Source organism: Manduca sexta, chromosome 16 (genome assembly GCF_014839805.1).
Source record: "Manduca sexta isolate Smith_Timp_Sample1 chromosome 16, JHU_Msex_v1.0, whole genome shotgun sequence".
NCBI lineage: Eukaryota > Metazoa > Arthropoda > Insecta > Lepidoptera > Sphingidae > Manduca > Manduca sexta.
In genome coordinates, this window is record NC_051130.1 from 2,793,257 (window position 1) to 2,820,202 (window position 26,946).

The 26,946-nt window shown below is 35.1% G+C and overlaps 1 protein-coding gene across 1 annotated transcript; it reads left to right on the plus strand.

Moving 5' to 3' along the window:
- Nucleotides 1–418: 418 nt before the first annotated feature.
- On the plus strand, nt 419–23,931 carry LOC115448005 (hemocyte protein-glutamine gamma-glutamyltransferase). Its single transcript, XM_030175303.2, has 15 exons — nt 419–547; nt 6,044–6,131; nt 6,548–6,678; nt 7,375–7,493; nt 13,878–14,010; nt 14,735–14,918; nt 16,415–16,632; nt 18,371–18,580; nt 18,894–19,113; nt 19,394–19,552; nt 20,027–20,147; nt 21,039–21,147; nt 21,716–21,876; nt 22,323–22,514; nt 23,250–23,931. The coding sequence occupies exons 2-15, from the start codon at nt 6,061–6,063 to the stop codon at nt 23,340–23,342; spliced, it is 2,121 nt and encodes a 706-aa protein (XP_030031163.1). The 5' UTR covers nt 419–547; nt 6,044–6,060; the 3' UTR covers nt 23,343–23,931.
- The last annotated feature ends 3,015 nt before the right edge of the window (nt 23,932–26,946 follow it).

Genomic DNA, 26,946 nt, shown 5'->3' on the forward strand with positions numbered 1-26,946 from the left:
TAAAGTCTTAGCGCTGCCTGGGATGTCATTCAAACAACCTACAATTATCTGCAGGACATATATTTTATAGGAAGGTAACTCGTTTTCACAACAGCATGTGAATAACACTTTTTTTGCCTAGCCTAATTTGCCACAGTTACAAGTTTGCTAATATAATTCATAGCCAATAATATTTTGTGTAGACGATCGTTGGTTTCTATGAAAAATATTACAGAGTGTCTATCACAAAACCAATGTCTGATTTTTTATAAAAAAGAAATGGAAACGTTTATAAATATTTTTGACTACCAACATTAAGTAAATAAACATCCATCCGTTTAAATTTCGAGTCACGTCCAATGATAGAATAGTCCCTAAATTACGTGTAATTCTGGTCACCGCAGTTAACCTGGCGCCGCGTCTAAAGATACATTGATATATACGAGTGCGCAAAAGTGTTATGTTAGTCGACTGCCAACAAGAAGCGCGCGCGCACCCCGACATACGCACGAACTATAATATTAGTGTCCGATATATTGTGAAGTGAATTTACGTATTTCATATAAAGGTATTTATTACTATTTATTTTTGAAAACTATTCAATTCGATTTAAATTTAACTTGAATTGCGTAGTAAAAGTTTAAGAATTCATAATAATTATTCTTAGTTTAGAAGACAGGGCTACTAAGAAGACTTGTAATATTTTTTATTTTTAGTTTAGAAACACTATCGTTTTTTAAAACATCATCTGATGGAAAACATATTTCAATCATAATAATTAATCTATTTATTCCTACTTGTTTATGAAGTTTCTCGTAATTTTTGAAAAAGTATTACTTAGGTACTTTATTTATTAGATTGATGTAAAAATGGGTTAATGAAAACTAAAGATATTATTTCAGCTGTAAATAAGTTTTATTACTTGGTGTTTAAAACCCCTACTAGAAAGGCCATTATGTATATATTTTCGATTATTAGAAAGAAATTCTCGAGTGACATATACTCTCTTTAGTTAGGTTAGTAGCGGCAATAACCTAGTTTTGTGTGGACGAACTACCAAGACGAAGTCCGTAGGTTGGAATCAAAAGGCACGCACCTCTGTCTTTTCTAAAATTATGTGTGTATTCTTTGTGAATTATCGATAGCTTTAACGGTGTAGGAAAACATCGTTAGGAAACCTGTATATCTGAGATCTTTATAGGAATTTTGAAGGTGTGTGAAGTCTACCAATATACACTATATAAGTGTGGTGGACTAAGGCCTAATCCCTCTCAATAGTAGAGGAGCCCATGCCCAGCAATGGGACAGTAGGGCTGATATTTTATTTATTATTATATTAGATTTTCTAAGACTACAATTATTCTACGTCTAGTTAAATTCTCAGCTGCAATTCTACAACAAATTGAAGAATTATTATTTAAGTACTTACGAAATAATATTTAAATCTCTAACATAACATATGATGCGGTTACATAGTTTACTCTCTTAATAATATTGATTATATTTCTTACGAATCTAATTTATTAATGTAACGTGAAATTGTAAGCTATATATTAGCTTCACTATAAACCTCCGTAGCTTTCTATGCATATCATATCTAATAATTGTACTTATAAAATAATAAAAAAATAAATAAACGGAGCAGAAATTAATATATACATAAATAATCAAAATTAATAAAATATAAAGTATAGCTTGTTATTAAAGGAGTTGTTTAATGACGTGGTAGGCTGATAATCACAGAAATGGCTCAATAGATTAGTTACCTATTACCTGTCGCGAAAACATTAATTCGTCAGCATTAGGGGCTGCTCTAAAACCGGGCTTACTGTCCCTTCCTTAGCTTTGATATATTTTTTTATTTTTTATTTATTTATCATGTGAAGAATACGAATACTTACAATATAATATACTCACGAATATATTAAACGCCATACTATATTTTTAAATTAAATAAGTACATTTTTCTTATAGTTTCCGGCTGTATAAATAATAATTATTGTCGTTGAAACCACAGTCGACATTGAGAGAAAGACACCTGGCTCCATATTTAATAATTAATTGACTAAAGCCTAAATTAGTACCCATATTTTTTTACTACGTAGAGCTTAGAGAATTCATTCTCCTCTAAGATATAAACAGATAAAGCGTCTGTGCAATTCATAATAACGTAGAGGATTCTAACCCAGAATCTATTAGTCTTCAGCAGTGGCGAAAGGTGTTAGTAAGGTGTAATTGAACCCGACACATAGATACCAATATGAATGCGGTTTGCAAATCGTTCTGAGGTTGATTAGACTCTGCATAAATTCTATATAAATGGAAGTCAGAAGGAATCGGGTTATAAGGTCCCTGACCTACTGATCTTCAGCCTAAGGTTACTGCTTCAGAGATGACAATTCAACCCCACAAAGATATTATAGCAGACAATCTTAAATTTACCTTGAAGATTCATCGGATTTTACGGAATTAATCTTGCGGACTCGTCTTCAAGGTTCACTTCACATCCCCCGACGGTTAACATGTGCTAGTTTACTTAATTTATTGATCCTGCATACAAGGCTATTTTTAGACGTGTCTGATCTCATAACAGCAAGTTCAGGGTTAATACCTCACCGATATCCAAGAGTAGTTACTATGAAATAATATTAATTCATCGTAGCTATTGTTTATACCTACTATCTCTAAATTTATTGCTTTGAATGACGAGACGAGCTTGCAGTTTGCCTGATGGTAAGCGATACGACCGCCCATAAACAGTAAGAACACCATCCAACACCTTGAATTATAAAGTATTATTTGGTATTTTATTGCTCTCGCCATCCTGAGACATGAATTGTTTAGTCTTATTATACCCAGTAGTTACTGGCTACAATGTTCTTCAAGCCGGAACACAACAGTAACTACACATTGCAACTTTACGGCAAAAATAGACATTGAGTTGGTACCTATTTAAGCGGACTCTCACATATGAGAGACCCACCAGTGAAGTTAGTACAGTGAATTACCAAGTCTGTCCATCATAAAATTAATAAGTAAGGCCTGATTAAATAAATGTAACGCACTAATTAGCCAGATTACCATAAACCCCCTTTGAGTATGTGATAATAATAGATGTAAGTAACTATGTAAAATCTATGTAACATTGTTAAAATACGTGCTGAATGGGGTGGAATGCATCATTACGAACATGATGTCAGTCGATTAACAACTTTAAATATTTACTACGTGATGTAATATTTGATCGATCTGAAAAAAAACATCTGCCTTATCAGGTTTAATCTTTGAGGCATGCATTAGTGTAATCATCGCGAGGAAAAGTTACAACGTAGATATCTTTTGAAAAACGAAATAATTGTCTTTTTGCATTGAAATAAAAAGCGGCGATAGTTTGGAGTGGAACGGACTGCTGACATGATAGTTCGCAGGTTTCTAATCCAAGGATATGCACCTCTTTGTGTATTATGTGTGTAGTCTTTGTGAATTTTCGCTCGCTTTAAAGGTGAAAGAAAACATTGTGAGAATAAGAAATTCTCTATAAATATGTTGAGGATATGTGAAGTCTGCCAATGCGCACTAGGCTAGCATAGTGGACAAAGGCGTTATCCCTCTCAATAGTAGAGGAGGTCCGTGCCACGCAGTGGGACAATATATAAATACAGGGTTGATACTATTATATTAATTTTAAATATTGAGGTTTCCGTGCCGCATCATAGGTAGTGCAATACATACCTCTTGCTATACAGCGCGGTAATGTTTCCAGCGTTATGGACATCTTTGCGCCAGGTATGCTCCGGGGCTCTTTGATTAGTTTTAAGACAAACGTTTACTCAAATGATTTTAAAAATGTAACTTTTATTTATAATAGTTATCTTGTAATTTTAAATTGTCTTAAAATATTTTGAATCAAATGTTTTTACTAAATACAATAACAACATAAATGTTTTAAACGATGTAGGAGACATGACTGAACTGGTTTTGTTCCGACATAGCTGTCAGCTTTACTTTAATTCTAGTTGACATGTCCATAAAAAACGAAGAGTTGCGGTTAATGCACTCTTGAGGTCTTACTAACGGATATAGATTCCAGACTGGCGGGTCTTAGGTTCGACTCTCAGATCGAGCACACACAAAACGCAAAAAATGAGTTTCAAAATCGTATGAGATTGGACCACTCAGTCCGTAGGGGCAATTAATCGAAAGTACCGAAACATGTTTTGTGCTGATACCACTTCGAAGTGAGAAGAGGAGAGTTGTTCACACATATCAATATTTTTTTAAACTGAAAAGCATTTTAAACATTTTGCACAGTAACAAAACATACAGATAAGCCTATCAAAAGAACAATATGAAAAACAAACAAAACAATTCAGATTTTTATATTAATAGAATGTTGGCTTGATATCTATTTCTGTCATGGCAACAACCGCAAGTCGGGCTTTAGTTTTGCGAAGCGAATTATATTGCTTTCTTTTTAGATCTTATTGACTTTTTATTACTAACAAACCCGATTAACTATTTTTATATCAAACTTTATTTTTTTATTTGTTTTCAGTCATATGTTATAATTAATTGAATCCTGCTATTAAATGTTTGCGTCGGTGACATAGTTGCATTGTACGACTGCAGTGCTGAGGTCTTGGGTTCGTTCCCGGGTCGGGCAAAATCATATTGGGTTTTTTTTATTCGGAATGGGTACGGAGTCTGGAATTTGTGCCCGATATGAGGATAGGTTACCTATCACATCATGGAACGGAAAATATACGGCGGAAAGTGGGTACCTATGTTACGCATCTACCTACCCCTTTGGGGATAAAAGGTGTGAGTGTATGTGTAGTAGTAAATATCAATGCTTTTAGTTATCAGTTTATCGATTGTCTTAATGTAAGGGACGTAGTATTTTACAGTGAAAATTTATAGGTTGTTGCTTCTTACTGTCGAAGAAGACATGGCGGTGCGTTTTATGAAAAGTTAGCGTCTTGCTGTTTCTATAACGATTCAACTGTTGTTGTCTTAATATTTATAGTCTTGTATGGCTCTTACAAATTTAATCTTGTAGAATTTGATTTCTATGAACCCTCCTCTCCTCAACACAACTGTTTTACCAGATTTCCTAATTCAAATATAATGATTCAATATAATTAGTATTTATATTTCTTTTATAAATATTAAATAAAACCTATCGTCAATAAAACGTTCCATAAAACTATTTATTATAATAGGAATGCTAATGTTAGATGGTACCATGCAACTGTTTTGAAGTGGAGCCAGCATATTGTGGTCATCGATATTTCGATGCAGTTCATTGAAGATTTTGAACTAACCTTGGCCCGTGTTTGCTCACAACTAGTCATACACATTGTATTAGCTAATTTTATAATTATTCTGTTATAATGCTAGGGTATTAGACTGCGGGATTAGTTCAGTATTTGTTAATTAAAATATTAAGGACATTAGTATACCAGGGAGGTTATAAATAGGGTGAGTTTCATTGTTCTATAGGGTAATTGTAATGTGGAAACATTTCGACTTCTCCCACATGTCTGTAGGCAGATCAATAGAGTAGTCATTTTTTGTAAAATCAATAAATAAGTTAAATAAAATCATATTTTTTTTTCACCAATGTGAAATCAAATCGTTGGTTTATGGAATTGTGGTTTTGAATTTAAAATTAAGTTCCTAATATACTCTGAAGTACATTTTTACATATAGGAGCAACTATACAACAAAGCGGCGATAGCCTAGTTAGTTGTGGAACGGACTGCCGAGGCGAATGTTTGCAGGTTCAAATACTAAGGGCACACACCTCTGAATTTTCTAAAATCATGTATTCTTTGTGAATTATCGCTTGCTTTAATGGTAAAGAAAAACTTCGTGAGGAAGCTTGCATACTTGAGAAATTCTCTATAGGAATTTTGAGGGTGTGTGAAGTCTACCAATCCGCACCTGGCCAGCGTGGTAGACTAACCTAATCCCTCTTAGTAGTAGACGAGGCCCGTGCAGCAGTAGGCCAGTATATAATACAGGGCTTATATTATTATACAACCAAGTTTATTTTTTTCAGGAAAAGGAAAGTGCATCATGGAGCCGCTACTAGTAGATGTTGTACATTTCTACCCCAGAGAAAACGCACAGCCCCACAACACTGTCAAGTGAGTACCACCGCCAAAAAAAAACAAGCGGCATGCGTATATTTAGAAAATACCAACATATACTCAAAACTATTTACTCATAGTCGTGGGTAACGGGTCTCAACTAATACCAAACCGGTTCCTCATGATTAAAACTGGTTACATGTTAAAAATATAAGGATAATATGTAATACGAAAATATTTTTAAACAACAAAATATATGTCTTTAGGCGTCACGCAAACGCTGTCAATTTCTAACTGAGAAATTCTAGATTACTATAAAACTAACAACTGATTTTGCAATATCTATCAGTTCCGTTATTCATGGTAGTGACAGAATTTGTAAGGCATCTTAGTTTAGAAAAAAAATCTGTAAATGCAACAGATCATTATCTAAAAGTATCTTCAGAAATCAATCCAAGATTTAATTCATTCAGGTTCGAAGTAGTGAACGATGAGGACCCGAAAACCACGATAGTCCGTCGTGGCCAGCCTTTCAATGGCGTGGTGCGTTTCAACCGACCCTACAATGAAGCCGAAGACTTGGTGCAACTTGTCTTCTCTCTGGGTAAGCACTTTTCACTAAGTTTTTTAATCAAATTTTTTTTTACTTTTCCAACAATACTGGTGGTAGGTATCTCATATGTGAGTCCGCCTGGGTAGGTACCACTGCAAATTACAATGTCTATTTCTGCTGCCAAGCAGCATTGTATTGTCACTGTTGTGTTCCGGCTTGAAGAATATTGTAGCCAGTGTAACTACTGGACATAATAAGACTAACATCTGATGTCTCAGGATAGCGAGCGCAGTGGAATACTAAACAATACTTTGTAATTCAAGGTATTAGACTATGTTTTTACTGTTTATGGGCGGTCGTATTGCTTACGATCAGGCGAACGGCAAGCTCGTCTCGTCAATCAAAGCAATAAAAAAGTAATATTTATGAAAGAAGTGCCAGTTCTAAGTTCACTTGAATTTAAAAATGGAACAAAAAAAAATCTTTTCCACATCATGGTCTTTCTTGCGGTTTTTATTGTAGTTTAAGCGCATCGTAAGCATTTTGAGCCGAATATAAAGAGACATAACAACACTTTTTTGGTCGAAATTTTTATAGAACTTCATTTCTTCTTCTTCTTAATCGTTCCCTCATTACTGATGATATTAGAGCTTCACTAGGATTAACCATTAACATCAGATACAATCAAGACCTTAGTAAAATAGAGAGACAGAACCAATCAAAATCTAAAACGTACCTTTTTTGTAGGTGACAAACCTCAGATGGAAACCCAGGGCTCCATGTACCTCCGCCAAGACGCAGTGCCAAACAAACATACCTGGACAGCAAAGCTGATAGCAATCCAAGATAACACACTGTCCTTCGAGGTAAGTTTTTAATAATTATGATTTTCTGTTGGCCTGACGATTTTGTGTTTGAATCTTCCTGGTTTTATGTTTATTAGTTTTCATTTATTATTAAGTAATAAGTTCTTCTTAATAAGAGTCCTTTTATTTTATGATGTTGCTCTAGTACTTTATTTCGAACTACTGATTTTTTCTTTCACGGGCACGGCTAAGTGTCTCCACTGCACCTGATGGTAACTGGAGTGGAGTCCAATTGAATGTCGACTAACGAGCGATGATTACCCCTTAGCAGTTGACACAATTATGCCGGCCTGTTGAAACCGAATATACACAGGCTGATCCCGGAACGCGACACTTATGTAGGCCACTATGGCGGGTTTTAACACCTTGTGTACAGTGGTCGCTATCCGGGCGGATATAAAATATATCCTACCACCAGCAAGTCTGTGTAGTCTTCAAAGTCACAGGTTAATTGTTCGCCCCCTGGCGGATTTTAAAACCATGTTAATGTATGCTGGTTAATGCTTTTGCTCATCCATAAATAAAACGCATAACCACATTCCTTCACGCGTTTTATTATAGTACGTTTTTTCCCAACCACCGATTTATACGTCGCAATTTACAAACATTATCTAGATTAATTCAAAACTTGTTCCAGCATATAAGGTTAAATTTAGTTGCGTAACCTAAATTGCTGACAAATTACTATATATCGACGCTATTTTGCCCATTTCAAACATGTTTTAAGCACTTAAACGCATAGACGTAATAACATACGCGCATAGACGTGATTTCCAAATGTTTTTATAGCATGTCTAGATCAAATAATAAAATAAAGTTAATTCTGACTTTGAAGCAAAAGTTTTGCAAGAAAAGAGGAAGAGGTTATAAAGGAGTGGGGCGAGTTATACCGCCAAACACTCCCACACACAATAATAGAGTTAAAATTAAATCAGTTTTAACTTACTACGCATAATTCCCACATCAAAGTAAGACACCAATGTTGTGTTGTGGGACCACAAGTATCATGGAGTCTTAATACAATAGACTATAATATCTAACATATTGAAAAACCCTGATATACAATCAGAATCTCCGTCGTGCAACACATTAGACAGAAACAAATATTTACGGATTGCACAAACAATGTATTCCTGAATAGTAACATATTAGACAAAGTTTATCCGATTTCAAACTCCATAATATTATTTTGAAAAGCAAAACCGTGCCAATTTTATGATGTGATCGTATTAGATCAATTTTATACAAAAACGCATATCCTGTTTTTCATATTTCATATCCAGATTTTATATCTAATAATAAATAATAGCGGCGATAGCCTAGATGGGTATGGAACGGACTGCCAAGACGAATGTCCGCAGGTTTAAATCCCTAGGGCACACACCTCTGACTTTTCTAAAATCATGTGTGTATTCTTTGTGAATTTATCGTTCGCTTTAACGGTGAAGGAAAACATCGTGAGGAAACCTGCATATCTGAGAAGTTCTCTATTGGAATTTCGAAGGTGTGTGAAGTCTACCAATCCGCACTAGGCCAGCGTGGTGGACTAAGGCCTAATCCCTCTCAGTAGTAGAGGAGGTCCGTGCTCAGCAGTGGGCAAGTATATAATAAAGGGCTGATATTATTACATTAATATTAACTGCTGGTAGTTGGATATATTTTATATCAATCCGGATAGCGACCACTGCACACAAGATACCAAACCTGTCATAGTGGGCCAGGTAAGTGTGTCGCTTTGGGATCAACTTGCGTATATACGGTTCAAACAGCTTGCCATAGTTGTGTCGACTGGTGAGTGTTTCACCTTTCTTCAATTGACTTCGTTTATCATCAGATGCAGTTGGGTCACTTTGGCGTGACAATATAAAAAATACTTTCAATGAAGATAGATAATAATACTTTTTATTTTATCTTTCGTAAATGCTGTAATGATGCACTTAATGGCTTTTATCTTAGCCTTTTTGCGTCACGTTACATTTTAGGTTTTAGAAGTTTATTGCAAATTAATTAAACACGTATATCCAGACGTTAATTAGTGAAATTGTTGTTTACAATTAAAATTTCCTCAATGATTTGTTTTAATAATAATATATTGTTCCAACCGCAATTAAGGATACATATAAAGGGAACATTTACCAACTACAGCAGCTACCTGCATTTACGTAAGGAAAGATTTCACAAATACAATTGTTCTTTTCGTGGAAAACGGACAATCTTCTTATTACTCAGACTCTACGTCGTACTAATACCTAATGTATACCAATAATTGGGAAAGATGTTTTGATATTTGTTAGAAGTAAAGGTATAAAATGTTAAATAGATTTGGATGAATTTTGCTTGACAAGTTTTGAACATGCGATATGTATGCATCACGCGGACGCCTAGTTGGGAGTGGAACGACTGCCGAGACGAATATCCACAGGTTCAAAACCCAAGGACATATCTTCTGACTTTTCTAAATTTACATATTATTCTTTGTCAGTTATCGCTTGCTTTAATGGTGAAGGAAAACCTACATACCTGAGAAGCTCTCTACAAGAATTTCTAGGGGATGCGAAGTCTGCTAATCTGCTCTAGTACAGCGTGATGGAATAAGGCCTGAACTTTTTGAGTACTCACGGGAGGCCCATGCCCAGCAGTGAGCACTACGTAATACAGGGCTGGTATTATGATTATATTATAGACCATACCCTGGATTATATAGGTTACTTTAGTCCCGATAATTCCAGTGGCACGGACGGGACTTTTATTCCAAAAAAAATCTTTCACTCGAGCGGAAACGTGGCAACATATATTTCGTTTATACAATCTCCTTCACATAGAAATATTTAAAATTATCGTATTACGTTTTGTTGCTTTTATCTACATCATTATAATACTATTTAAGACGTAATTTTTTCTTCAAACAGCAATAACGTAATCTAATTAAGATTAAAAGCAATAATTCTTGGAACAGAGCATTTAGCGCACCGCTTTTAAGATAGCACTAATAGATCTTTAGTTTTTCACCGCGGGATCAGTGACCCTTTTAGAAATGTCAAAATATTTAGGTTAAGATATTTAAAACATTATACAAAATTTCTTTTAGTATTTTTACGTCCTTTGATACTTTAATTATAGCCTTTTAGATGTAGAGTTGGGCTTTAAATACACTACGTTAATTTTCAAAATTTAATAACAAAATACATTTACAATCGAGTTCAACAAGAGTTCATTTAATAAGTCCTATTTTTATTTTAATAGTCGCTAGATAAGAAGACATCATTTTCTAAATATATTTTATAAAGGCCTTTTACACAATTCATTAAAATGTTGTCAAATTAGATACAATTACAATTCAAGTATTACAAATCCTACCATATTTTAGCTACAATCAAATTAAGATTAAATTAATGAACCGCTATAAGATCGTAATTTTGCTATAATAATTTCTCACAAATCAACTGAATAAATATTTGACGGAGTTCCATGTTCAGCAATGGTCATCTGGTGGCTGATGATGATGAAACATGTTGAATGTTAAGAAAACGTGTTTTCAGACATTATAATGCTTTTGCAAAAGCCGCCCGCGTGATTAAGTTTGTCCAATAGAATAGCGCAGTATATAGATCCGCCATTTATATATTTTCTATAACCCAACAGATCCGTTACAAACACTTATTGGCTAGTGACATGTTGGTCTCATCGCGTTAGCCCAACCCACGGCCTCCCGTTGTCGCCTGAGCGGCAGTTATTGATATTACATACATATAAGTATACAATGCGATTCTATCCGAATTAGAATAAAGAATTATATAATATAGTCGTTTAAATTCATCATTAGGTTAAGTTGCCCAAAGCTCAGTACAAAGGATCGGACCGCTTATAGATTCAATTTACATTAATTATGCATATAAGTCAGACTAACACGTCGTAGACAATACATTAGTAGAATATATCAATCATCGTTATGTAATTCATATTCTGCATAGAACGAAACGACTTCAATTATTCACAAAGCATTGTTCGACAAAAAACAACATTAAAGCTTTAATAACCGACGCATAATCTTATTTTATTCGGCGTTGAATGTATATTATGTTAATTTTATCGTTTTGTTTGCATTCAATACACAAAGTGACGGGAATATGTCACTATTGTTTGATTTGGAAATATTTACGTAGTACCTTTGGTTATTCCGAAAATTGTAGGTAATTTTGTGCTATGTTCTTTCTACTTTAATCAACAAAAGTTAACAGAACGGAGAGAGTCATAGTTTCTTAACGTTAAGAGCTGGCCTCTGTAAAATATTTTAGTTTGAGAGTCAAACAATCACAATAACTCCACTACAATCAAGTCAGGTTTTGCGACTTTCTGTTTAGTTGATATCAAGATCATCAGGCTACGTAATGAAATGATTGTGCGTTCCTGCCCATTTATTAAATTAATTAGGGCATAATAATATAATAATATCAGCCCTGTATTATATACTGTCCCATTGCTGGACATGGGCATCCTATACTACTGAGAGGGATTAGGCCTTAGTCTACCAAGCTGGTCTACTACGGGTAGACGTCACATACCCTTAATTTTTTTTTATAGAGGTTAATGTTTTTAGCAGCATAAAGGCATGAGAGAAGAATTGTAGCAATAGACACAGAGAACTTCTTAGATGGATTAGATAGAAGATTAGAAGTATTAGATATTGGTCACAGAGTCGTTTTGCCTCCCGCTGCTGTGACCAAATTTCTCACGGTATTTAGTTCAGAAGTGGGCATACAAAGAAGGGAAACTTGACATTTATAAGATTGTAGACGTGATTAAAATACGCAAATCATTGTGACCAATAAGTTATCATTAAAAAGTCAATGTGAATATAAGAAGTGGATTTAGGCAAATTTTGACTTAAGAAGTCTAATCACGAAATGAATAATAAAATCAAATTGCATATCGTGATATTCCGACGTTATATTTTGTTCCGACGTTTCGAAGACTTTGTATCCTTCATAGTTACGAGCCGTATTGAGGTATAGGTTGTCTTAAATGTCAACGTTATAATATCTACAATTATACAAAATTTTAAACTGGAACCCAAAAGGCTGGTCGCCAGAGTTCTAAACACTGTGACCTCATTGTGCGTAGATTGGACACTAGATTTTTTTAAAAATTTGTTCCTCTATAAGAATCTTATTGTAATAGTAATCATAATATTTTAATTGCTTTACATAAGTAGAATGCGTAAAGCCAATTATTGCTATAAAATCTGTCCATTTAAATAATAAAACTAGTAATGCAATTTGTTAAGCAAGGTCAGAAGGTTGTTGATGTAACTTCAAGGGTCTTTGAGATGATGGTACAATAAAGAAACAGAATCAACTGTTGCGGGTGACCCCACACTATGGATTTTGGATATGTATATAATCTAAAACATAAAACGGAAATAGTATTTGCAGGGCATTTCATGAGTACAAAAGATACTACGAAGAACAATAGTAGAAACTTATTTAATTTTAATCACCAGTATTGTCATATTAAAATGTTTAAAGTGATCGTTTCATTATTGAATGATAGAAAGACCGTCAGTTCAAAGTTTTAAGACTGACATTGGCTTGACAAAATTGGCTATTTCACCTAGGTTCTAATAGACCAAAAACATCTCGAAATATAGTGCCTGCCCTAATTGCTGAATAAACACAGCTGATATTAGATCTACATCACCCATCCAAATATAATTTTGAACGCAAAATTTGGTATCTTTGAACTACAGAACCATTATGACGTAGAATTTCGTGCTTGTCTTCAATAAACTTAAACGATACAAGGAGAAATCCTTAAGCGCACAGGTTTTCTTGATGTTTATAATTTTATTTATGTAGTTAGATGCGCAGATTGGAGATTAGCATAGAAACGCGATATTAATAAGCGGATTTTCTGATAGCAAATCATTAAATGTTATGTTAAAAGTGACTTTGTGTTTATTTTTATTTTATTGAATATTAATTGAAAACATCGATATTTACGATATTGCTCAAGTCGGATTGTTTATATATTTTACTTTTTAACCCACTAACGAGCATGTTTTAAACTTGATAGTACCTACTCGGGTTCAAATTTCGGGTCCAAATTTCGGGTCCAGTAATTTATATTGATTGGGTTTTTCTACTCTGTATCGGCCCGGAGTTTGGAATTTGTGCTCGATATGGCGATAACTTCGTTTCCTATCACGCGATGAGACGGAACACACAGGGCGAAAAATGGGTGCCCTGGTTGCACCTCTCCATACCCCTTCGAAGTTACAGATGCGATGCGTGTAAATCAAACAAGGAATTATTTTAACAAAATAGATGTATATGAAACCCGCCGAATAGAAAACAATTCTCTTTAATTGCTATTACTTTTTACTAGGTGTCAACCCCAGTTACTCTGCCTGTGGGAGTGTGGGCGCTCCAGGTGGTTACAAGACTGAAGAACTCCCCAGAGAGGGCGGTGTACGACTTCGACCAAGACATCTACATCCTCTTCAACCCGTGGAATCCTGGTATGGTTCGAAAATTAGATTTTAAATCAGATAGTCATTCTTCTTTCGTAAGTTTCTTTCAGGTATTAAAAAATAAAGAAGAAAGAAATAAGGTTTTTATTGTTGGAACAAACAAAAACACGGTTAAATATTTATTTTACAAAAATATATCGTACCAACAATGGGGCTCTCATTCATCTCCATACTGCAGTACAGCATAACCAATACTGCAGCGCTTTTTGGATGAGAGACCCAGAGATTAGGTAGTTCTCTTTAAAAATATATAATAAAAATGGTAATTGTGCGATATATTTGCCAAATTCTATTCTTCAATATCTATTAACTGAAGTTTTTAAGTTGCAAAATGGCGAACGACATGATGCTAAATATAACCTACTGCACATATGCAATGATCAAATCAATCCTTATATTTTATCGCAGCGCAGCTGATTGGCAAATATTTCACACTATTATTAAATGATTTAATTTCTAACCACCTTCTCAAAAAGAAAGTTCTCAATACGTGTGTTTGTATTTTTTACATACCGTGACATTTTCTACACAATTTCAATGTGCTACTGCATAGTTTTAGGTCCTTTCGTTTTGATTTTAATCCCATGATCATCTATTGTTAATAATTATTACCACATCGTGAATTTCAATACCGAAATGTTCATTAGTTTCCTTGTGTGTTGCCTTGTCTCTCACAAAATACTGGCTTGATAGTAGATTGTTTCTCTCTCAGATGACCAGACCTATATGGAGGATTGCAGCCTCCTCCAAGAATACGTCCTGAACGATGTCGGCAAGGTGTGGGTGGGTCCCATTAAGACCACCCGCGGCAAGCCCTGGTCGTATGGACAATTCGATGCCGTGGTGCTGCCGGCGTGCATGTTTATGCTGGACAGAGCTGATATACCTTTCCACCAGTGAGTAATTGATTTTGTGCTTTATGTCCAGTGTTATAAGGAGACTAATTATTGCAGATACTCGTCGAGTTCATCGCTTGATGTTATAAAATGTGTGCTGATCCTTGCTTACCACAGTGGTGGGTGTGAGGTGATACTTTCGTAATAAAAAGCTTTCATTTAACATTTCTTGATACTAGAAGTAGATCAATATTTTTTTTTCTTAAAGGTTGTAGATCGTTAACAATGTGATTTGCGATTTTGGTAACAAAAACTACATCAGGACGGGTTTTTGGTACTAAAACGAATATACTATAACTAGGATTCATGCCTTACCTGGAATGGATTTACAAAGGAGCCGATCTCTGTTAGATTGTCGATTTAAACAGAAATCATATTATTTTTATGGTAAATCAAAACTGCAATGTAGTTAGACTAAAAATAAAGTCTAGAATACTGTTTATGATTACGATTCACATCACACTGTAAGAGGAAAGTGTGATCCACGAACCGTGACTGCGACATTGATGTCACGAGTCGTGTACTCGAGGACAGCGTCGAGACGCGAATACGACCATGGATGGAGATTAGAACTAATCCTAGCTTTACCTGTTTTGTAGAAATATTGATACATGAGAGTAACGTGGATGTATAATTTTTGTTTATATCTTTTTATTTGATTGTTTTGTCTGTTTCTTTTCGTAATATTTCACTCTTCGCCACTGCTAGCTAGAATTATATTGTAGGTATATTCTCTGTAGAATAGGTAAATGATATGTAACCTTAAACTTCACATTGAGAAAAGAACATCGTAATAATTAATGATGATAATAAAAATGTCATCTAAAAACCGCATAAATTACTTTAAAAATACTGTTTACCTATTTTTTTATACAAGACACATGTAACTAAATTACATGAGTTACTAACAACACTTAAAAAATATTAAAAAGTGATTTGATATTGAATATCGTTCTGAATATTGTCTTTAAAATAAATGTTTTGCTGGTGGTAGGATATTTTATATCCGTCTGGATAGCGACCACCACACACAAGGTGTTAAAACCTGCCATAGTGGCGGGTTCTAACAGGCCGGCATAATTGTGTCGCCTGTCGAGGTGTAGTCATCTCTCTTCGACATTCTATTCCAATAGAACCCCACTCCGCTCAATCTCACAATCAGGTGCAGTGGTGTCTCTTAAATACTTTAAAAACTGGCACCTGTATCTCATAAGCGGGATTTCGAGTAGGTATCTCCGCTTAATCTATTTCCACCAGCAACAGTGTGTAAATACTGTCAAAAAAAATCATTTTACTTATGGAGAATAAGAGACATAACAATTGATGTATTAGGGGACTTGCACAGTTTCTTTAAAGTTCGAAAAGTGGTACAACTATTTGTCAATTAATACGTTATTTACCGTTAAGAGAGCGGCCTTGGTTTTCCAAGTCATTCAATAGCTTAGTATTTTGAGTGATCTACATTTATTTTCAAATTGCATATTTTATGTCACTAGCCGTGGGGACCCGATCAAGATGACGCGCGTCATCTCCCGGATCGTGAACTCAAACGACGACGACGGCGTGTTGGTCGGCCGCTGGGACGGACAATACGAAGACGGGACAGCACCTTCGGACTGGACGGGCTCCGTGGACATCCTCAGCCAATTCCTGGAGACACAGGAGCCCGTGCCTTACGGACAATGCTGGGTGTTCGCTGGAGTTGTCACTACTGGTCAGTTGTTATTAATGACTTTCAAATTTTAAGTTTACTGCGTGTATGTTACCATGTCTACTGGATAGTCTTATAAGAGGAGTTAAGACTTGTTTTAGGACTTGCTTGACCATACTAAAGTAACTTGTAACTCAATGAAAGATGTGTTACTCAATTATTCTTTTGTTGAAAACTCGGTAAATACGTCATAAGGCAAGTCGACTTTTAGTCATCCGGCATCTATAATTAACTACCAGCAACTATTAGTAACTTTGTATATTAAAGATGATAATTTATTGTTGACGTACCCTTAATTAGATTCAGTAGGATCCAACACAACACCCACATGACTGCCTTGTCCCTTAGTCATAGTCTTATGGCATAAGAATTTGCACAACAACCGGAACCATGATCACAATGATTATAATAAGAACGTATATTCGTCACTAGACAATTGAATATGTAATAAAACAATTGAACTCATAAACTTGGAGATTGTTAGCTAGGAATCGTGTGGATGTTGCATACGATTAACGTAACTACAAATTTATCGGTGACCTAATAGCTAGCGTCGATTAGAATGGTATAATTATTTACGTTTAATGGCCACTTCATTCCAATTTTAATCTTCCATCCGATGACGACAATAAACAGATCAAAATAAGTCATTTACCCATTCTCACTATCGATCGATGAAAAGCGATTGAGATAGATTAAAGATATCGGTGGTAACTGGTAAGATATTTACTGAGAAAATGATTTGATTCAAGCCGACGTCAGACATATTTGTGGATATGGGTTTTTTATTTACAAGCGGTATATTTGTGTATGGTAATCGGTGTCCAGTTTCGCGTCTGCAGTCTTTACAAGTATTTCCCCTATTCCTATCAATCATTACTAATCTAGTTGCATAAATACGATCTTAAAATCACCATAATGTACGATAAATATTTTAATACATATCATTTTCAAAGAATGATAATAATTTCTATTTAAATTATATTTTTATTTATAAAGAGTTTTAAAATATGCTAAAATAGAAAACTTAAAAACGTTTTAGAGCACACATAGAAAAGTAATGAATACGCAAAGTTATCTCAGGTTATCTCATAAAAATACAGTAATTTAGATGTACGCAGTCTGAAAAACAATAACGGGCTATGTATCCATGAAGTAAAAAATTTTTTTTTTTTTTAATTACTACGAGAAGTAAACTCTGATGGTGAAAGCGAAGGCTGCCCTAACAGAACTTGAATCATATAATTAGTAATTAATAACATAAAGTCGATTATAATTTTATCATTATACTACAAGCTTGTGTGAATTTTCATTTACCTTTTTTAACTTTTATGATTACTAAACGTACATCATGCATCTCTATTTTATCTACTCATTGTGTTATAAATAATAACACTTTGTAAATAAAATAGTTTAAATGTTAGATTCGTTGCGATTACGGGCATCTATAATTGTTGATGCCTTGTTCCCCCAATGACCTCCGAAGTTCTAAAGCCGTTAATGTGTTGCCTTCAGCATGGTTGCTTAATTTTCAAGGGTTGAAACCACCTAAAGCGCTCACACAAACATCCAATGTTTTTTATAAGCCGACCCTTGCCAGGCTAACAAAAGTAATGTCAGGGTAAAAAAAAAACAATCGTTTACTTTCTTCACGTTTAGTCTGTTATTTAGAGTAGTGATATACAAATAGTTATTGTTACAAATGTTGTGGGTGGATATTAAATCTCTCTTTGTATAATAGTTTGCAGAGCCCTGGGTATACCATCTCGCGTGGTTTCCAACTTGGTGTCAGCTCACGATGCCAACAGCACGCTGACAGTTGACAAGTATTACACAGAAACCATGGAGGAATTGGACTATGACCCCAACAACCCAGAGAAGGCGCCTGACTCCATCTGGAACTACCATGTCTGGAATGACGTGTGGATGTCACGTCCCGACTTGCCTGCAGGTATGGGATATAATATTTTTTTCATACGACCAGGTAAAAGTGTCTCTGCTACACTTAAGGTGTGTTTTAAATTGAGTAGATTCGATTGACGAGAGAAGAATATCCACGCCAGTCGGAACAATTATGCCGGCCTGCTTTAAACCGAATAATATAGTTCATGTTTCATCCGTACAAACTCCACTTCTAGTTACAAAAATAAAACCTATTGTATAAGATTAATAGAACTTCGATGGATAAAGTTATAAATACGAAATTACAAAATTAAGCTTACTTTATTTTACGCTTTACTCATCTTTAACATCCTTTCCCCCAGGCTACGGCGGCTGGCAAGCAATCGACGCGACTCCTCAGGAGACCTCCCAGGGCATGTACCAGTGCGGACCAGCTCCTGTGGAAGCCATCAAGCAAGGTGTGATCGGACTCAGCTACGACGTGGAATTCATGTTGGCGTCAGTTAACGCTGACCTGATGCGGTGGAGAAAGGATCCTGAGGCAGAGCTGGGATACGCCATGGTTGACACGAATAATTACCAGTGAGTGGTTCAATAATAATATCAGAATGTATTTAGATCTAGTTCAAAATCGAGAATTGAAATTACATTAAGTTATTGTTGACTTAAAAAAAACTCAAACCTGTAAAAGAGATGTACATAAACTCTATTCTTTTAGCTAAAAGAAAGCAATTAAAAGAAGTTGAAAGTGCATGATACTACCTTTGTTTTAAGAATTTGACGTTGTGATAAATCATTGAAAAATAATTTAAAATTTCTATAGAAAATTAAAAATAACATATACATAAAATCATTCTTATAGCATTGGCCGTAAGGTCCTTACTAAGAAGCCATTCGTCTTCGACCCTATCGGCGACGAGGATCGTGAGGACATCACAGCCCTTTACAAATACAAAGAGGGCACCACGTCAGAGAGACTGGCGCTGATGAACGGAGTGCGCTTCTCTGAGAGGGCTCGCAGGTTTGTGAGATGCATATTTAAAAGATTTTTACAAGAAGGCTTACTAGTCGATTGATGGTTAATGATTATCGACTATAAAATATTCAGAAAGTGGCTTATTTACTCAGTCCTTTGAGGTAATGAGTGATTGCTTCTTGACACTCTGACATTTTCGAACCACCAAGCCTTGCTGTATGGATGTTTTACCACATTGAACATCGTACCGAAACTAAGTATAACGACTGACCAAGCCAAGATCTTGTTGATTCGATATAGCTTCAGCATTTAGATAATGACATCAGTTTGTAGCTCACGTGGAGTTATACTCACTCCCTATCACTTCATGGCACGGATATACCTGATCTCTCCGAAATATGGTTACAAAAAACTCTACCCGTCGTCGATAAAGTCAAACAAGTCTTTGTTATTAATAACTTAAAATATTCATTGCTGCATAAACAGAACATAAATAATTAATATTCAACCAATGCGCAGGTATTACGCCGTAATCAGCACGTTGAAGAGTGACGTCAAGTTCACTCTGAGGGACATTGACACTGTCAACATCGGCAAGGACTTCAGGGTCACTGTTGACATCGAGAATACTTCTAATGAGGTGAGAATCATTACGTACTCAAGTAATCAAATCTAACAGCTCATGTGATAGGACCCTGTCCTTTAATTTTTATCTGTGGTGCTTTACAACTGCCTTATCTAGTTTTTAAACGTCCCTATATTTGAGGTTAAAGAGCTTAACATTCTTATTTCATTATTTGGGCTCTCGCTTTGCTATGGACGAAGTGGACAATTAATATTTCCAACTCCTCCCTATCTTTCTATTTATTTAAGTCCGTTGTGAGATAATGACAAATTAATTTTCTCTGAGGCTCGCCGAGCTTTACCACTCGGGTCATAGAATGTGTGCCACTGCTGATCCTGGCTTACAGGAGTTGCAGTGGTGGGTGTGAGGGGAAAGTCTCTTCCTAGTAGTACTTCCTAGTTTCATAAATTGCCGTTTACAATACTATAGCAATCGCTTCTTTCAATCCGTCGCGAAAATGGACGTTTTCTTTTTTTATTAGTTTATTCTCGGGATTATTTACAGAAAACGACCGATAGAGTTTTATGTATCTTTTCTCGGTTTAAAAAGTTTAATGTGTAGTTATATGGGATTAAAGTAGTCTATAAGCCCAGAGCGTGGTATATCGATGTGGTAAATCTGATCATAATCTATTCTGACGTATCTGCGTTTACTTCTAGTATATATCAAAAATTCTTCACAATTTGTATCGCATTTGTAACATTAATAAGATTTTTATACTATGAAAATGCGTTCCAGTTACTATCACATACGTGGCCAGTTTCTCGTAATTATAATTCGGTAAATAAGGTTATCAGTATGATTGATGGACGGAACTTCTAATACCGCAGGACAAAAAGTTCCAAAATATTTTTAATATTTTTTTTATATTTGCGCAATATTTACAACTTTACCTTATTGTTCCAGGGCCGTAACATCAAGGCGTCGTTGTCAGCAACCAGTGTCTTCTACAATGGTGTAAGGGCTGATATGGTGAAGAAAACTGAAGGAAAGATCTTCGTGGGTCCACAGAAAAGTAAAACTTTAATTATTTTTTGTAATAAGCAATAATAATCAAATTTTATTCAGCCCTGGTTATATATTTGTTACAAATGGAATAAGATTGCGCCAGCAGCCATCTTGAAATGATGTGCGCATTTTTAAATCCATTTAATCAAAAACAAATGACAATTTGTAGCGCATTCAGCGGATTTAATTAATTTCAGTAATACAATCACACATACAGTCAAAAAACGGCGATAGCCTAGTTGGTTGTGAAGCGGACTGCCGAGACGAATATCCGCAAGTTCAAAACCCAATGGCACACATCTCTGACTTTACTAAAATTATGTGTGTATTCTTTGTAAATTATCGCTTGATTTAACGGTGAAGGAAAACATTGTGAGGAAACCTGCACACCTGATAAGTTTTCTACAGGAATTTCGAAGGTGTGTGAAGTCTACTAATCCGTAGTAGACCAGCGTGGTGGACTAAAGCCTAATCCCTCCCAGTAGTAGAGGAGACCCGTGCCCAACAGTGGGACAGTAATAATACAGGGCTGATATTATAAATAACACAATCTGTAATCTCACATTTTTTTACAGAGGAAGTAATCAGCATCTTGGTGAGATCCGAGGATTATTTACCGAAGCTGGTAGAATACTGTAACATGAAGATATCTGCGATGGCGATCGTGGAGGAGACTAAACAGTCGTGGGCAGATGACGACGATTTCCAAATCCTCAAGCCTAACATTAACATTAAGGTAAGATTTGATATTTTTTTTATATTATATCAACGTTTATTAATCATTATATTAATTTGCCCTACTTTTTCTTTTTTCCATAAAAACCGTCTGAAATGTAACTAACATCAATTCGACAAATATTTTTCTGTCCAAACGATCTTGTAGTTATAACTATTATTTATATTATATTATTTTGATACTTCAGCATATGTAAATTGAATTGTTGTTATTGGCTATCAAATTATTGTTAAATATTAATTGTTAACAGCTGTTTCTACCCTATCAAAATAAAAATATATAAAATAGTTATAACTATGGACAGAAAAATATTTGCCGAATTGATCTGAACTTAGCGGTTCTAAAATCCCGATTCTTTAATGTTTCTATTCGATCCGTTAATGTTTCTGTAACAAATAACGCCCTTTATTCGTCTACATAATTTTTATTCTACATTATCCTTTCAGTTTAACGACGACCTAATCATCAACCAGCCGTCGACAGTGGTATTGTCCCTAAGGAACCCTCTGGACCGGCCTCTCACTGGCTGCGAATTTCGTCTGACGTCATCGGGCATTACAGGCAGGACCTTCCGTGTGCCAGCGGCTGACGTGGCGTCATACGAGGTCCTGCAAATTGAGCTCCCGATACAGCCTAACGTAAGTAACAGTCTATACATAAAAAGAAATTGTTACAGCAAAACACAAAACATGCACTGAAAATTAAACAATTAAACAGTAGAACAATGTTTTTGCTGATCACAATGTGTCTGTGAAGTATTTCCTCACTAGGCAAGCCTGTATCAAGGAAACCGACCTAAGAAAAGAGGAAATAAGAAAGAATAATTAATTGTCGAGGTATATATAAAAAAAGTTTTTAAAACATATTCCATGTCCCACCTGCGATGCAAGGGGGTCACTATGCTGGGCGCGTAAAAAAAAACATTTCAAAGCACTGTTTTTCAGTGACAGTCCTAAGTACCATAACGGATCTTATAATACTTGATAAAAAAAAAACCCTTTTTTTAATTCGTTCATAATTTTTAATCAGAATAAGGCCAAACACCATGCTGCCATGTCATAAGCAAATTAGTATTTTTTCATAGTATCATAAAATTATTTATAGCACAGGCACAGGAAGTAAACCTTTGACAGTAGATACAGCCTATAGACAATTGAAATTGTCTGCTGATTGTAGTAAATCCTCGCTTCTATCTCATCATACAGGCATTGAAAAATAATATGTTAAACAACGACAATCAAGTTTTACCGACGACAGTCGATACCCTGACCTGGGTACAATAGATATGCCGCGTGTCATTTTATTTATCTTGCCATCATGCTATCGCAACGTTGCGCAACATTCAAACATCTACATATTTTATTTTATTACAGAAACTGGGCAAGATCAACTTCGTCGCGACGTTCAAGTCAGTTGAGCTCAGAGACATCAACGGAGCCGCCAGCGTAGAAGTAATGGAAGGATAAAATATTCATAATGATGCTTTATAAAGCGTTTTTTTAAAGATCATAATGAAAATATCCCAATGTACTGGCATAGCCTAGTTTGGGTACCATTGGTAAACTATATTTTTAGTAATTTGTTAAACCACTGTTTGTAACTATAAACAACATTATGTTATTTTTCAATAAAACTTATTATTATTAACATTGCTAAGTCACAAGAGATTATAAGCTTATACGGTACTTACCGACATTCTAATAAACGATCCCAATCGCTTTTTCAATATATCTCAAAATGGACCAATCAGAACAAAGTATTTTTGACATGTTCACAAATGAGTTATTTTGATTGGTTCATTCTCGGAACGGATTGAAGATTGAGATTGGGATCGTTTATTGAAAACAGCTGTTAGTCATTTAGTTATAAAAAAAAATAAAAAATGTTAAAAATATATGAAAGTTCCATACATGGCTTTTGAGTGTTAAAAACACAACGGTAGCTTTATTTTTAGGTTAAGCAATTATAATCTTGTATCCAGATTTTTAAGTCATTTATACTTTTTATATAATTTTATATATTTAAGACAGCATTATAATAAAATGTTAAAATTAATTCTGGTGTTTTTAATAACCGACTTCGAGAGGAGGTTTCTACAAAATGATCTTTTCTATGCTCAGCGATCATTTTATTTTTCAATTTCAATCATTATATTGTATGTTTCCACATATATCATAATTATCTAGATTTAAATGATTTTTTTTGGTTCCGGTTAGCTTCAAGATAATCCCATATCATTCAAGATGGCATTGGACCTAGGTTATCAAAAATTCATAAAGGACCTTCCCAAAATCAAAAATCTTATGAATCATTCTGTTTTCGTTGGTTTTAAGCAGTATTTATTTTTTAAATACACTAGCTTTTGCTCGCGGTTCTGCCCGCGTGCAAGAGTTTCCCGGGATACATTTTTTTCCGACTTACTTGATATGTATATTATATGTACATTATATTATGACCAAATTACACAAAATTATTATAAATTGTAGCCTATGTGTTATTCTGATGTATAACCAGTATTACTGTAAAGATTCATCCAAATCCGTTCTATGAAAAAAGGGGTCTTTGAAAAAAAAAAACGTTTGGGAACCTCTGGAGTAAATATTTTTGCAACTTAGGATTGACTATTGCCATCTGGCGTAATTATTGGGCGTTATTCCATAATGGTCAATCACTGGTAGATGAGCGTTTGGTCTAATTGTCTACTTCATCTTGTAGTCCCAGCGATGATGACTAGATGGCGCTGAATGTTAATTGTGCTGCCACAACTTTATCTATGTAGTTTATATACGTTCGCCCATTTCTCATACATTCATTGGTTCATTACAAACCTAAAAATAATTAAAGATTTTATTACATATAATACAAGTTCACATAGTAACAATAGTATTAAAGTCACTGATATTACGTACAACTAGTACGGCATACGTAGATAATATTCGCCACAGCACTTAACGAGTGCCATATTTTTTTATAAAACATCAAGACAGTAATGCTATACCTATTATTTTATTTATTTTATTTTGCGAGTAACTAAAATAAATAAAATAATAGGTATAGCATTGTTTGTGGGTACACAAGAAAACTTATACTATGTTAGTGATAATTAAACCTTTAAAGCGAGGAATGACACTTCAATCCATCAGAGATAGCGCAACATTATTTTATATACAAATAATAAACGTATTTTATAATTACAGATAAAATATTGAAAAACATAACATCTATGAAAACATAAAAATTAAATAAGATAAATCATGTTATTGTGAGGATTATGAAAGTAATTTGTAAATCTTGTATCTAAAGACGGGGTAAGAGTCATAAAACAGGTGTAATTCTTTAAAATATTTTAAAACTGATTGTATTACTTGCAAATTCTAGTTCAGGGTGATTGAAGACCCGAGTTAAACTGTTACAGTTAAACTCAGAATTACAGAAAATCCTAAAGTTTTGCTGTAATATCTAAAATTTACGGACTACAAAAGGCAAAAGTCTGAAATATTTTGGATGATCTTTCACTTAGAAGTTTTATCACCACCTACCATTGGCGAAGGGTTCAAATAACCCGATCCCTGCCAGCTTCCCTTTCGTTATTTATGTAAAATATAATTATTATTAGCACGTTTTACAGACTGCATTTATGCAAAATTTATAAGAACCTTTGGCGTATATCGGGTTTAAATTTTTATCCTTCGTCTCTATCACCTTTTGGGTAAGTCATAGGTTTTCACCCAAAGACTTCCCCCGTATTCATAGACGTTTCTTTATCTAAGGACGGATTAAAGATGTGACAAGTCTTTTTTCCAGTGCTGGGCCCTTATTCTCTATCCCGCACGTTATTTTAACAGTGCGTAACAAGCACGTAACACAACGCGTCATGTTTAGGACTATAGAAATTTGGCTAACAGAATACCATTCCACGCACATTCCTCGAAGATAACATGACACGGCCGCGTTACGCGTTTACACTATCATACAGAATAAGGGCCCTGACGGCATGACAGCCTTCGCAGTGCGTAGACATAGGGCCGTTGTGACAACGGTCCTATGGTCGTCAGCGCTGAGAAACAGACTTGTTATCACAGCTATACTTCGTCCTTAGATAAAAAAAAACGTCTATGAATAAAGGGGTTAGTAAATATCAATAACACCAGTGGCGAAGGGTGAAGTTTTCCCAAAGTGAATCCGACACATAATATAGTTCGGTAGCTGGAAGTCGTTGTAATGATAATTAGGTATTACATAAATTACGAAATAGAAGTCGGCAGGAATCGGATTATGTATTTCTTCAACGTGGATAAACGCACTATGTGTTAAAACTTTCATCATATTAATTCTCAGGTTGATTAGATTATTTAGTATCGGTGTTTTTTTTTAGCATCTAAGGGATCAGATGTTGACTGCGGGGGCATTCAACACCGAGAGAAACCTACGAACGGAATAATGGTTTCCGCCGGATTAACGACTGCAGGACCTTGGAGGAAAGTTGAGAGGAGATAGTTCGGAAAGAAGTGTGGGGAAGAAGAAGGAACCCTCATAAGATGGGAGGAAAGAGCCAGGCCAGGAATAGGAATGTTCGAGAGCCATATATAAGCCTCAATGTGAATAAACAACCATGAGGTATACACACATAATCGCGTGCCTAGGGCCGCGACAAATGTCCGCCCAAGAATTTCCTCGGAGGCAGGGCCGTAGCTAGACTTGAATTTAAGGTAGGGCAGCTGTTATTACAAGCAGGGAGGAAATAAAAATGTTACTAGATCTGATCTGCTCAATCGATTTTTGGTTTTGTTGGTCTTGACTTGTGAACGTGACTAAAAAAAATAAAAAAATATGTTTAATACTTACGTAATTATTAAGGTAATATACAGATTGTAACAAAATTCACTTAAATCTCGAAAGAGGGTAATTCCACCCATCAATACGAATAACTCTTACTATGGGACCAACTTCCAAATAGTAAAATAAAAAACCCGCTGCTCCATATATTTTTATTGAGTAGTAATGTACAATTTAGTTGATTATTAAGGTAGGGCATGGCCCCACAATGCCCCCCCCCCCTAACTACGGCCC

What these genes read in the sequence shown, in the direction of transcription:
- LOC115448005 (XM_030175303.2), top strand. Translation starts at nt 6,061, where the DNA reads ATGGAGCCGCTACTAGTAGATGTTGTACATTTCTACCCCAGAGAAAAC. An exon ending in ATAACACACTGTCCTTCGAG is followed by an intron (nt 7,494 to 13,877) that starts GTAAGTTTTTAA and finishes ACTTTTTACTAG; the next exon opens with GTGTCAACCCCAGTTACTCT. An exon ending in AGCCTAACATTAACATTAAG is followed by an intron (nt 21,877 to 22,322) that starts GTAAGATTTGAT and finishes TTATCCTTTCAG; the next exon opens with TTTAACGACGACCTAATCAT.